The sequence below is a fragment of the Schistocerca cancellata genome, chromosome 2 (assembly GCF_023864275.1).
Source record: "Schistocerca cancellata isolate TAMUIC-IGC-003103 chromosome 2, iqSchCanc2.1, whole genome shotgun sequence".
In the NCBI taxonomy this organism is placed as follows: Eukaryota; Metazoa; Arthropoda; class Insecta; order Orthoptera; family Acrididae; genus Schistocerca; species Schistocerca cancellata.
In genome coordinates, this window is record NC_064627.1 from 726,482,366 (window position 1) to 726,496,784 (window position 14,419).

A 14,419-nucleotide genomic window follows, 5' to 3' on the forward strand; every position below is an offset into this window, starting at 1 on the left:
GGGATATAGGAGGAGGGGGAGGTGGACATAGAGAGGGGAGGAATAGTCAGAGAGAGGGGAAGAAAAAGGACATGCACAAGGAGAAGGGGAAAGAGGAGCTGGACATACACTACTGGCCATTAAAATTGCTACACCACGAAGATGACGTCCAACAGACTTGAAATTTTACCGACAGGAGGAAGATTCTGTGATATGCAAATGATTAGCTTTTCAGAGCATTCACACAAGGTTGGCTCCGGTGGCGACACCTACAACGTGCAGGCATGAGGAAATTTTCCAACCGATTTCTCATACACAAACAGCAGTTGACCGGCGTTGCCTGGTGAAATGTTGTTGTGATGCCTCGTATAAGGAGGAAAAATGCGTACCATCACGTTTCCGACTTTGATAAAGGTCGGATTGTAGCCTATCACGACTGCGGTTTATCGTATCGCGACATTGCTGCTCGCGTTGGTCGAGATCCAATGACTGTTAGCAGAATATGGAATCAGTGGGTTCAGGAGGGTAATACGGAACGCCGTGCTGGATCCCAACAGCCTCGTATCAATAGCAGTGACAGGCATCTTATCCGCATGGCTGTAACAGATCGTGCTGCCACGTCTCGATGCCTCGAGTAAACAGATGGGGACGTTTGCAAGACAACAACCATCTGCACGAACAGTTCGACGACGTTTGCAGCAGCATGGACTATCAGCTCGAAGACCATGGCTGCGCATACCCTTGACGCTGCATCACAGACAAGAGCGCCTGCGATGGTGTACTCAACGACGAACCTGGGTGCACGAATGGCAAAACGTCATTTTTTCGGATGAATCCAGGTTCTGTTTAGAGTATCATGATGGTCGCATCCGTGTTTGGCGACATCGCGGCGACCGCACATTGGAAGCGTGTATTCGTCATCGCCATACTGGCGTATCACCCCGCGTGATGGTATGAGGTGCCATTGGTTACACGTCTCGGTCACCTCTTTTTCACATTGACGGCACTTTGAACAGTGGACGTTCCGTTTCAGAAGTGTTACGACCCGTGGCTCTACCCTTCATTCGATCCCTGAGAAACCCTACATTTCAGCAGGATAATGCACTACCGCATATTTCAGGTCCTGTACGGGCCTTTCTGGATACAGAAAATGTTCGACTGCTGCCCTGGGCAGCACATTCTCCAGATCGCTCACCAACTGAAAACGTCTGGTCAATGGTGACTGAGCAACTGGCTCGTCACAATACGCCAGTCATTACTCTTGATGAACTGTGGCATCGTGTTGAAGTTGCATGGGCAGCTGTACCTGTCTACGCCATCCAAGCTCTGTTTCACTCAATGCCCAGGCGTATCAAGGCCGTTATTATGGCGAGAGGTGGTTGTTCTTGGTACTGATATCTCTGGGTCTATGCACCCAAATTGCGTGAAAATGTAATCACATTTCCGTTCTAGTATAATATATCTGTCCAATGAATACCCGTTTATCATCTGCATTTCTCTCGGTGTAGCAATTTTAATGCCAGTAGTGTATATCCACTTGCCATACATATTTAGCAATTGCGAAGCATTGTTTGGTTCGTTAGTGGTATATCAAATAAGAGTCAGTAAGTCTTTTCTGAACATACGTGAGTGGAGCGTATGGACGTAGCAGTGAAATGTGAACGATAACAGAGACAAGAATAGAACTGCATCTCAAATGTGGCGGTACAGAGGACATCATAAGCTAGGGAATCCAAGACTTAGCTATACCAGCGTGTTAAAATGCACGTTGGCTGCCGTGAATACTCTGAGTATAAAGAGGTGTGCAGAACTTCATCAAATCAACCTACGGACATACGTCAGCAACAACGACGTCGTTAACTGCAGCCAAGCTATTAGGCGTCCACAGTATTACTGCTCGTGAGAGTGAGGACGCTTCGTTAGGCTTATCTTGAGTTCGCGAGTAACCGGGTTTTTGCAGGTAAGGGAAGCCGATAACGCGACAAGAATGCAATGAAAACTCTTCTAAACATGGTGATTACAGTTACCAAGTGGATGGTCAGTCACACTAGGCGTGTACGCCAAATTACTTATCTGCAGTATGTATTTCACTGGAATCCTCTCCAGTTTCATCCACCATCTCTGTTTCAATATCACTCTCGTCGTCATGTGTTGCATATTCATTTACAGTCTATAGACCAATCTTGAATATTATATTCTCTATTTCATTTCCAATTAAACTACCTCTACGACAATATTCATTTTCAATTCCGTTTATATCTAGTATTCAAGATTAGCTCTGTATCGTTCAAATCAAAGTGGTATAGCGGGAGACTCAGAACAGTACATCCCGTACACTTTAAAATGGCATCTGCTTTGGAAATAAGCTTTGGGTCATTGTAAAACACAACCTGTAAAAGCTCGTTTCCTGCCAAACTCAGTTCAGAACCGATTTTTAACGAAGGAAAGGTACACAGCGATCATGCGCAGTCCCATTGGTTTCTTACTGTTCTTGCATATCCAGATTTCAGCTACAAATAGACGTCTTCATTGCTGAAATACAAGAAAATTACAGCACCAGAATTGATTTACATAAAACAAAACGTAAATCGCCATGTTATCCATAAGCAATGGCCCATTCTAGTCAACATACCATTTGAGTGAGTTTCCATCCAACAAAGTTGCTCCAGTACACGTTACCATATAAGTTTACTGACGTAAGAGTAGACAGAAACTGAGGTATTGTTTACAACAAGTACAGCAGTCTCAGTAGGCGTCTTGTAATATAAGTAAGCCCATTATGTTAGAATAATAACTAACCCAGTTTCATTCCAATATAGTAGTTTAAAACCCGTCATAAAATATAGTTCCATACCAATGCGAAATACGTCAAAAGCTAAAGTCTGCCTCAGTCGCTCGCATCATAATGGTTAATTGATCCACCAAATTAAAAAAAAAGCTTAATACAAATCATTTTTATGAAGACCTGTTAACATCATAAAAAATACTGAAGATTAACATAACAAGGCTAACTTCGAAAAAGTAATAAAAACATTCAAACGTCCTCTACTGACGTAAATTTTTACGTAACGGATGCCGCTTGCAAAGGACAAATTGCCTTTTATCTAGCACTTAAGGCTAACAGTTGAATAGCGTTTTACTTATTTGATGGGTAAACCGATATAATGTGGAACAGCAGCAACAAAGTGGAAGACAAAACGATCACTATTAACAACGTGTTATGCTCCCACATACCACCATGCCTAGTGTTCTCATTTTAAAGGCAGGCCAAAATTTCTATATTAGTTCATTCCTGTGTCGTGAGCTCTTTTGCCTTGAAGCACGAGACCGTCGAAGAGCTCCCAAAACTGCGCAGGTGAACACTAGGTTACCTCAGACGGCAGTATATTTCCATCTCCTCCAGGATGTCCATGAATCTGCAGTTTTCGGTTCTGTGCAATAGCCAGACGCAGGACTTCAGAGAAGGAAGACTGTAACCATTTTGAATCCGATGGATAGTGAAGTTGGATCTGTCAACTGTATCCCGCCTACTCAAAGCTACATGCTCATCAAACTTGATCTCAAATCTTTCGTCTGTCCCACGTAATAGGCTTCAGAGTCTGGACATTCCAGCCTGCACACACCTAACTCATAGTGCACATTTCTTTTATCAGAACTACTAGCAAAAAATTCTCAAGGTTGTCTGTAATTGAATAGGAAAAACTTTCTGGTATATTTTTTGAAAACCGATGCTATTTTTGTGCGAAAGGCGTCATGGTATGGCAAGTAAACGCATCAGTTATATCTATCTACCATTTTATTATTACCTAAAAGTTCTTTTACATTCTGATATTTTTCGTAAATTTTACCAACTTAATGAGTGTGGGGGTAGTTGTTTGGCCTGGCAATGTGTTAAATGGTGGCCAACAATTTTTCTTGTTCACCTGCATATGAGTACAGTGGGAGCTTACGAGGACGGCTTATAGAAAAATTAAAAAAAAGGCATTCTTATGCTACTTTGGGTGAGCTGAATGGTAGCCAATAATAATGTAAGTATTTTTTTCCAACTGAATAAGAAAAAGAGTTAGGCATCATTCGACGCACTGCCAGGATCTCCCCCCCCCCTCCCCAACCCTTCATTACATAAGTAAAATATCGGAATGTGAAAGAACCTGTGGGTAACAATAAAAAGGAATATACAAATACGAAATACATTTGACTGCCATACTATGACCCATTTAGCACAAAAACAGCATCGGTTTTCAAAAAAACTAAACTCAAAGGGTTCCTTTTGAGCTACAAACGAACTTGGGCATGTTTTGGCTAATAATGTTGATCAAAGAAATGTGCACCACAAATCAGGCGTGTACAGGATGAAAGGTCCAGAGTGCGATACCTGTTTCTTGGGACACACAGGTAGAAGACTTGAGTTCAAGTTTGGTGAGAATGTAGCTTTGGACAGGAGGGATGCAAATGGGAGATGCAGCTTCGGTGCCCAGGTGGTTGAGAGTCGACACACCGCTTCTTCTCCGAGGTCTGGTGTAATGTTGTTTCATAAAGCTGAGGACCTTCTGGAGGAGATGGAAATACACTGCCGACTGAGGTAATCTAATGTTTATCCGCACAATGAGCAACCTTTGGTGTAAAGATGCTATTTTTTTAGCTCTTCGATGGTCTTCTGCTCTGAGGCATCAGACGCTACGCCCCTGGAGGTAATTAACTTGCCGTTAAGATGAGAACACTAGGCATGAGAATAGGTGTGAGAATATAACTTGTTATTATGTGGATCGCTTTATCATCCATTATGTTGGTAATATACAGTGTTTTACCGATTTCACCATAAAAAGTGAAACTATTCAATCATTAGCCTTAAGTGACAATTTGGTATACTGCTCTCTGCAAGCAGCGTACCGCGTTTGGAGCTCCATCATTCGTTAAGCAAGATATTTACGTCAGTAGAGGACGTTTGTATGTGTTTATTAAATGATGTTAACAGATCTTCATAAAAACAGTTTGTTTAAACTTGTGGTCTAGCGGTAACGTCTTTGATTCGTAATCAAAACGTTTTTGGTCCCGGGTTTGAGTGCCGCTGCTGCTTAAATTTCGATTAATAATCAGCATTGGCGGCCGAAAACTTACGGCATAAGAAGTCACCCTCAACTGCCACCGTTCTTGTCAAAAATGGCGGAGGGTCGGACAGAGATTCAGGCCACTCTCTTGTCTTAGGGGTGGGAAACTGCCCCTAAAGGTTGGAAAATCAACAATTATCAACTGCATGAGGATGCAGAAGGTAATGGAAATCACTGCGTTAAAGACACGTAACGTGTATCCACAGGACGTGTGGCCTGTAATTGAAGAAGTTTCATGATGATCTCTCCATTGGCAAAAGATTCCGGAATAGTCCCCCATTCGAATCTCCGGGAGGGGACTGCCAAAGGGGAGGTTACCATGAGAAAATGATTGGATAATCAACGAAAGGATAACGTTCGAGGAGTCGGGGCGTGGAATGTCAGAAGCTTGAACGTGGTAGGGAAACTAGAAAATCTGAAAAGGGAAATGGCAAAGGCTCAATTTAGATATAGTAGGGGTCAGTGAAGTGAAGTGGAAAGAAGACAAGGATTTCTGGCCAGATGAGTATAGTGTAATATCAAGAGCAACAGAAAATGATGTAACAGAAATAGGATTCGTTATAAATAGGAGGTTAGGGCAGAGAATGTGTTACTGTGAACGGTTCATTGACAGGGTTGTACTTAACAGAATCGACAGCAAACCAATACCGACAACGATAGTTCAGATATACATGGCGACTCCGCTTGCTGAAGATGAAGAAATGGAGAAAGTGTATGAGAATATTGAAAGGGGGATGAAAATCTAATAGTCTTTGGGGACTGCAATGCAGTTGTAGAGAGGAGAAAGACTAATTGAGTTTTGAAACAAGTTTCAGCTAGTAATAGCGAATACCCTGTTCAAGAATCACGAGAGGAGGAGGTATACTTGGCAAATGCCGGTTGATACGCGAAGATTTCAGTTATATTACATCATGGTCAGACAGAGATTCCGAAAGTAGATACTGGATTGTAAGGTGTACCCAGGAGCAGATATAGACTCAGATCGCAATATAGTAGTGATGAAGAGTAGGCTGAAGTTTAAGACATTAGTCATGAAGAATCAATAGGCAAAGAAGAGGGGTACAGATGTACTAAGAAATGAGATTCGGTTGAAGTTCTCTAAGGCTATAGATACAGCAATAAGGAACAGCTCAGTAGGCAGTACAGTTGAAGACGAATTGACATCTCTAAACAGGGCAATCACAGAAGTTGGAAAGAAAAACGTAGGTTCAAAGAATATAATTTCCAAGAAATCGTAGATATGTGAAGAAATACTCCAATTGATCGATGAAAGGAGGAAGTACAAAAATGTTCCGGGAACCTCAGGAATAAAAAATTACAAGTCGCTGAGGAATGAAGTAAATAGGTAGTGCAGGGAAGCTAGGAAGAAATGGCTGCAGGAAAAATATGAAGACATCGAAAAGGAAATGATTGCTGGAAGGACAGACTCAGCTTACAGGAAAATCAAAACAACTTTCGGTGACATTAAAAGCAAGGCTGATAATATTAAGAGTGCAACGATAATAATTCCACTGTTAAATGCAGAGGAGAGAGCAGATAGATGGAAAGAATACATTGAAAGACTCTAGAAGTGGAAAGATTTGTCTGATGTGACAGAGAGAGGAGTCGATTTAGAAGAGATAGGGGAACCATTATTAGAATCAGTATTTGAAAGAGCTTTGGAGGACTTAGGATCAAATAAGGAGAAGGCATAGATAACATTCCATCAGAATTTCTAAAATAATTTGGAGAAGTGGCAACAAAACGACTATTCACGTTGGTGTGTAGAATGTATGAGTCTGGCGACATACCATCTGACTTTTGGAAAAGCATCAGTCACACATTTCCGAAGACGGCAAGAGCTGACAAGTGCAAGAATTATCGCGCAATCAGCTTAACATTTCATGTATCCAAGTTGCTTACAAGAATAATATACACAAGAATGCAAACGGAAACTGAGGATGCGCTAGATGACGATCAGTTTGACTTTAGGAAAGATAAAGGCACGAGACGGACAAATCTGACGTTGCGGGGAAGCAAGACTAAAGAAGAATGGAGACACGTTCATAGGATTTGTCGACCTGGAAAAAGCGTTCGACAAAATAAAGTGGTGCAAGATGTTCCAAATTCTGAAAAAGATAGGGGTAAGCTATAGGGAGAGATGGGTCATATACAATATGTACAATATCCAGGAGGGAATAATAAGAGTGGACGACCAAGAACGAAGTGCTCGTATTAAAAACGGTGTATGATAAGTATGTAGCCTCTCACCACTAGTGTTCAATCTGTGCATCGAGGAAGCGATGATGGAAATAAAAGAATTACGTGATCTGCTGATCGGAATGAACAGTCTAATGAGCACAGAGTATGAACGGAGAGTAAATCGAAGAAAGACGAAGGTAATGAGAAGTAGTGGAAACGAGAAAAGCGAGAAACTTAACATCAAGACTGATGGTCACGAAGGAGATGAAGTTAAGGAATTCTGCTACCTAGGCAGTAAAATAACCAATGACGAATGGAGCAAGGAGGACATCAAAAGCAGACTCACTATGGCAAAAAAGGCATTCCTGGCCAAGAGGGGTCTATTTATATCAAATATCGGCCTTAATTTGAGAAAGAAATTTCTGAGAATGTACGTCTGGAGTACAGCATTGTGTGGTAGTGAAACACGGACTGTGGGAAAACCGGAACAGAAGAGAATCGAATCATTTGAGATATGGTGCTGTAGACGAATGTTGAAAATTAGGTGGACTGATGACGTATGGAATGAGGAGGTTCTACGCAGAATCGGAGAGAAAAGGAACATGTGGAAAACACTGATAAGGAAAAGCGACAGGATGGTAGGACATCTGTTAAGGCATGAGGGAATGATTTCCATGGTAACAGAGGGAGCTGTAGAGGGCAAAAACTGTATAGGCAGACAGAGATTGGAATACATCCAGCAAATAATTGAGGACGTAGGTTGCAAGTTCTACTCTGAGATGAAGAGGTCAGCACAGGAGAGGACTTCGTTGCAGGCCGCATCAAACCAGTCAGAAGACTGATGACCAAAAGTTTCTTTTCTACCAATTATGTAGCTTAATTAATACTTAAGTACAAGATTCGAGATATTAGTCTTAATTTTTAGCTTCTGACGAATTTCGACTTGGTACGGAACTATTCATAAACAAGACGAATTCCAAAAAGTGTTTAGATTTTATTTCTAATATTACGTATTAACTCCGTATACAATGATTTTAGCGTAAGATTTGGTAGTCACCTTCACCACTAATACATGATCGAACACATCGTAAGCCAAATACATCGTAAACTGGGGATATGCTTATATACTTGGTGATTTTTAATATAAAAACATTGGTTTAGTTATATCTGTAATATAAAGAGCTTACTCAAAGTACATGACGCAAACTGAGGCTGCTGTACTTGTTGTAAAACAACAAAATCAATTATCTTCTGCCTACACACCAGTAAAGTCATATGGTGACATGTCCTGCTCAAACTTTGTTGGATAGTATCTACTCAAATGGTATATTACCTAGAATGCGTCATTGATGATGGATAATGTGGTATTTTACTTATTGTTTTATGTAAATCAGTTCTGGTTCCGTAATTTTCGTGTATTTAACAATAAAGATGGCTATTTATAGCTGAACTCTAGTTGTGCAAGAATAATAAAAGACCAATGAGATTGTGACTGACTGCTGTGTTCCTATCCTTCCTTAAATTGATCTACAGGTCTCTGCACGCAACTGTTAGTTTTGGAATCAAAGTTGGATAAAAACACGTTTGCTCTGTATCAACGATACAGTTATGACGCTTTTGAAATTTGCAGTATTTGGGGCTTTATTTCTTTGAATAGAATGATACGGTGCGTTATCAAGAACAACAGTAGGCCACTAACAGTTAGGATGTTAGCAATCAGTTTCTCCATTGATATCATCGTGATAATCTTGGGATTTAGATTTTGAATTATAAATTAACTGTGCTCGCTCCAGAAAACCGATAGGTTTCCAGCGTGGACAGTATTTCTTTGGGCTGCACTGCTATAGTTATTACATCCTGAACGTCTTCGTGCTGCCGGCCGGTGTGGCCGTGCGGTTAAAGGCGCTTCAGTCTGGAAGCGCGTGACCGCTACGGTCGCAAGTTCGAGTCCTGCCTCGGGCATGGGTGTGTGTGATGTCCTTAGGTTAGTTAGGTTTAATTAGTTCTAAGTTCTGGGCGACTGATGACCTCAGAAGTTAAGTCGCATAGTGCTCAGAGCCATCGTCTTCGTGCTGCTAGCCCTTTTTCATGGTAAAATGCGTATTCACCCACGCCTCGTGCGTGAATACCACTGATTTATTTGGCTCCTTTTCATTATTTGTTATTAGTAGCAAGTATTCCGCACGCTTTGCAACATTTTGGGAAAATTCAGTTTGGATGGTTCTCTCATTTTTACATGTTCTAAATCTAAGCCCATCTCTTTCAAATGTTTCGAAATGATACCCTCCCCCTAAAAATTTATCTCATTGGTCTTTAAATATAAATATCTTTCTGAACGCGCGAAGTTCCTCCTTCTGCGGATAACACTCCGATTATTTTCTTCGGATAAGTGATCAAAGTCATCTGCAAGAACTGCTTGTTTTCTAGGAGTATCAATTTTATCGCTGGTTTATTCCGCTTTGTTATAGTTTTTCAAAAGTGTTTTACTGTTATTTCGGGCTTTCCAATCATTTTTGCCATCCACAGAATTACTCTTCCATTCTGATCGGCCGGCCGCGGTGGCCGAGCGGTTCTAGGCGCTTCAGTCTGGAACCGCGCGACCGCTACGGTCGTAGGTTCGAATCCTGCCTCGGGCATGGATGTGTGTGCTGTCCTTAGGTTAGTTATGTTTAAGTAGTCCTAAGTTCTAGGGGACTGATGACCTCAGATTTAAGTCCCATAATGCTCAGAGCCATGTGAACCATTTTTGAACCATTCTGATATTTTTTATTCCTAGCAAAATAGTACTGCTTTGAATATCAGCTCTCTTTCATGTGCATGCAGCCAGTTTGGTGACATTTTCCCAGTTTTCCACTTTCAGCTATTTTCATGGTTATGAATAACACCACGGTGCAGTACTGACTGTATTTCACGAGTACACGATAAACCTTTCGGTAGCATATGCACAACTGACCTGAAAGCGTTGTCAGTGCGATCCGTTTTCCTTAGTCAGCAGTGTACCTGTTTAGTCTAAAGTCACCACGTGTTACCGTTAACGGCTACGTGTGGCCTAGTGAGTGTGTAGGACATGAGCAGATGTTGCAGTGCTGAAGACTGTGCCGCTACTCACCGACATGATGGCAGCACGCGCACCCACGGCAGCTGTGTTCGGAGGTTTCGAGGCCGGGCCTTGCCGCTCCGCAGCCGGCCGTGGCGACGCACGTGCACTGAGATGCCGCAATCCTGCGCCCGCAGCGAGCCGCGAGACCACGTGACTTCCCCCCCCCCCACCTGACTCCAGTTCCTCAGACTGTGCCGTTCCAGAGCAGGCCGACAGCGTGCTGTCAAAGGAAGAAAGGACGGAAGGATAATCGGGTTTAACGTCTCATCGATATCGAGGTCATTGGAGCGCGAACTCGGGTTGTGTCAAGGATGGGGAAGTGAAAACGGCCGTGTCCTTTCAAAGGAACCATCCCTACATTTGCCTGAAGCAATGTAAGTAAATCTCGGAAAAGCTAAATCTGAATAGCCGGACGCGGGTTTGAACCGTCATTCTCCCGAATGTGAGTCCAGTGTGGTATCCACTGCGCCACCTCGCTGGGTTGTACTTTTGAAGTATGGCACAACATTTCATACTATGCGGTAAAGGAAATACATCTGTTATACAGCTATTACGACCTACTGCGTATACAAGTAGCCCAGAGCGTGTGTGGCTCTACCGTTCAGTCTTCCGAGGAAAGAATTAATACCAGGCACACGACTCCAATGGAAATATTGTCTTCCGTCGCTTTGTGGCCAACGCTTCTCACGGAAGACAAGCACTGTACCAGAATCGTGAACCGACTGAGAAACAAATGTTACGCGACCACAAAAGAAACGACTAATCGTGCAGAACACAAATGAACTCTTAACAGTAAATTTCTGCCTTAACCCTTTCGTGACCAGTGGGAAACATGCTTCCCACTACAATTAACTCGCTCCTAGTCCCGTGGGATTCACAGTTCCCACCGTTTTTGCTGTACCTTCGCGCAGAGGCATTGTATAGCTGAGTGTTACTCATTAGAGGATCCTTTCAGTGCTGTTTGCGTGACATTTAGTGATTTTTTCCTCAAAGCTATTGTATAGAATAAATACTTTTGATTTTTTCCATGGTGTTTTATTATTTGCTGTTTCCTGTTTCCTGTAAAATGTGTTTTACTTATATTACTTGTGGGCTTTACTTGTAGTATTTGATTTTGTTGGTGGGAAGTATCCGTCCCACCGCCTCTTTGGTGGCCCATTGTTTTACGTCTCTAGAACGAATGTCTCACTCCCTAGACCTCAGCAATCCCAAACATGTTGACGAAATTTGCAATATATTATTTTCATTACCTGATGAAAGTGATTCAGAAACTGAAGGAGATGAAGGTGCTGCAGATGAACTGAATGTTCTAGATAACACAGTCACCAGTGCTTCAAGGTATGTTTCTATAGTACAAGACATTTATGGTGATGAACATGACAGTGAATCATTCGTGCTCCCGACTGTTGCCAGTAGTGATACGTTGGACAGTGAAAGTGAAGAAGAATGGAACGGCGACTGTTCTTACTTCAACAATGTAACGAACAACTTTGAAACACGAATGGAAGGAAAACCAATATTTCTTTGTAGTGCCAATGATCGGAAGCTCACTTATTTTTCTAAGTTCTTTGATGATGATGTTTTCACTCTCATTCTAAATGAAACAAACTTGTATGCAAAACAAAATCGTGGTAGTAGATGTCCATCAAACACCTGGGTGGACACAACTACTCAAGAAATGAGAGTTTATATAGGATGTCTTATTCTAAAGGGTGTTTTTCAACTTCTTGCTCTCTCTAACTTCGGGAGTTCATACCCTATACTAAAAGTAGAGCCAATTGCTAATGTAATGACAAGTAAAAGATTTAAAAAGATTGTAGAGAATGTTCACTGTAATAACAACGAAACTGCAAAGCCAAGAAATCATACAGAATATGATAAATGCATAAATTGCCATTGATTGAAAAGCTTTAGCAAGCTGTAAGAATAATTATGAGCCCTCAACATTTATGTTAGTGGATGAATCGATGATTCCGTTCAAAAGACGATCATCTATGAAACAGTATATGCCAATGAAGCCGGTGAAACGAGGCTACAAAGTGTGGCGCTTGTCAAATTCGCTCACTGGATATATAATGAACGTCGATGTTTACACAGGCAAGTATAGGCAGATAGTGACTTTACAGTGGGCGAAAGGGTTGTAGTAGATCTAACAAAGGAAATTAATAATAAAAATAATGTGAAGAACGGTGTGTATGGATGTGCGACGGTGAAGACCAACAGGAAAGAGTTAGCCAAATTTATGAAGGAAAACGTAAAATTGGAACGAGGAGAATTCCAACTTCAAACAAAAGGAGCCATTTCTGCAGCAAAATGGATGGATAACCGCCCAGTCACTTTCCTGTCCTCAATTCATGACCCAAGATCAACAGCCACAGTGAAAAGGAAAAACAAGGATGGTACTAGTACAGAGATTTCTTGTCCTGAAGTTGTGGCTGAATACAACAGAATGATGGGTGGTGTCGATAAGTTATCAATTATGAGAAAGGTATGCTATTGGCAAACGTTCTGTAAAATGGTGGCACAGAATATTTTATTTCCTGGTGGACGTTGCTTTAGTGAACAGTTTTATCCCGTAGAAAATAAGTAAAAGAGAAAATGGACAGCATGATCGGCTGACATACAGGATCCATCTAGCCACACAATTGATTGCTGACTTCTCATTCCAAAAAAGGCGTGGACAAAAACGTGTCGTTCTGGCAGAAAGGGGTAAAGTACCTCAAGATGTTCGTTATGTGGCTGTAGGTGAGCATCAACCCATTTTAGGAGAAACCAACAGGAGGTGGCGTCATTGTAGTACCAAAGCTGCGGAAAAGCGCACTCGCTGTGTTTGTACATATTGTCAAATACTACTTTGCATAGACCCATGTTTCAGAAAATTTCATGGCAAGTAATTGTGAACAAGCATTGTAACAAGGGAAGTAAATTTATCAAATAAATATGACATATTTAAAAAGTTGTTTTTGTCATTTAACTCCAAGGAAGGGTTGTGGGATGGGGTACTTCCCACCTTGTTGTGTGACCTCACTTTCACAGTTGGAGCAAATTTGATATTCTGTATGATAAATATACCTATCTGTTAACTTGCTCTCCATTCATCAAAAAAATTGCTCAACAATTTTGCCCACGAAAGGGTTAAAGACGAAACTGTGAATCCGACATAAGAGTGTATTTCGTTGATTAATAATTACCGAACATTAACTTGTCAGATATTACATGCGATAAATCATCATCTACTATCTTTATTCCTCAGTATGTAAGAGGTAATAAAAGATGACGCCATGGTGAATTGATGCGAGATTTTCAGATGTCGTACACCAGTTTTTCCCAGAATATTGATACGTATGCGAAGAGGAATTCCACCTTATGCAAGACACCTTTCTTCAGTTTCATTTCACCCAGACATGTTTCAGCACTTTTTGTGCTAAAAGCCGTAAATTCAACTAAATGCCTAGGTATTACAATTACGAACAACTTAAATTGGAAGGAACACATGAAAATGTAACAGACCTACTAAGGAGACTGCCTACACTACGCTTGTCCTTCCTCTTTTAAAATACTGCTGCCCTATGTGGGATCCTTACCAGGTAGGACTGACGGCGTACACCTAAAAAGTTCAAAGAAAGGCAGCACGTTTTGTATTATCGCGAAATATGGGAGATAGTGTCACAGAAATGATACAGGATTTGGGCTGGAAATCATGTAAGGAAGGCGTTTTTCGTTGCGACGTAATCTTCTCACGAAATTCCAATCACCAACCTTCTCCTCCGAATGCGAAAATATTTTGTTGACACCGACCTACATAGGGAGGAACGATCACCAAGATAAAATAAGGGAAATCAGAGCTCGTACAGAAAGATATAGATGTTCATTCTTTCCACGCGCTATACGAGATGAGAATAATAGAGAATTACGAAGGTGGTTCGATGAACCCTCTGCCAGGCACTTGAATGTGATTTTCAGCGCATCTATGTAGATGTAGATGTAGATCTTCAGAGGGCAATTTTTTATTTTCTAACTTACATGATACTACTGGACATTTATTTTGGTA

General features: G+C 41.5%; 1 protein-coding gene across 1 annotated transcript in view; it reads right to left on the reverse strand.

Annotated features, from left to right (window-relative positions):
* Window positions 1–10,473, reverse strand: part of LOC126162526 (uncharacterized) — a 68,414-nt gene extending 57,941 nt beyond the window's left edge. Inside the window, exon 1 of the mRNA XM_049919097.1 lies at window positions 10,378–10,473. Coding sequence (XP_049775054.1) covers window positions 10,378–10,383 — 6 coding nt within the window. The 5' untranslated portion in view covers window positions 10,384–10,473. The remainder of the gene's footprint in view (window positions 1–10,377) is intronic.
* Window positions 10,474–14,419: the final 3,946 nt, after the last annotated feature.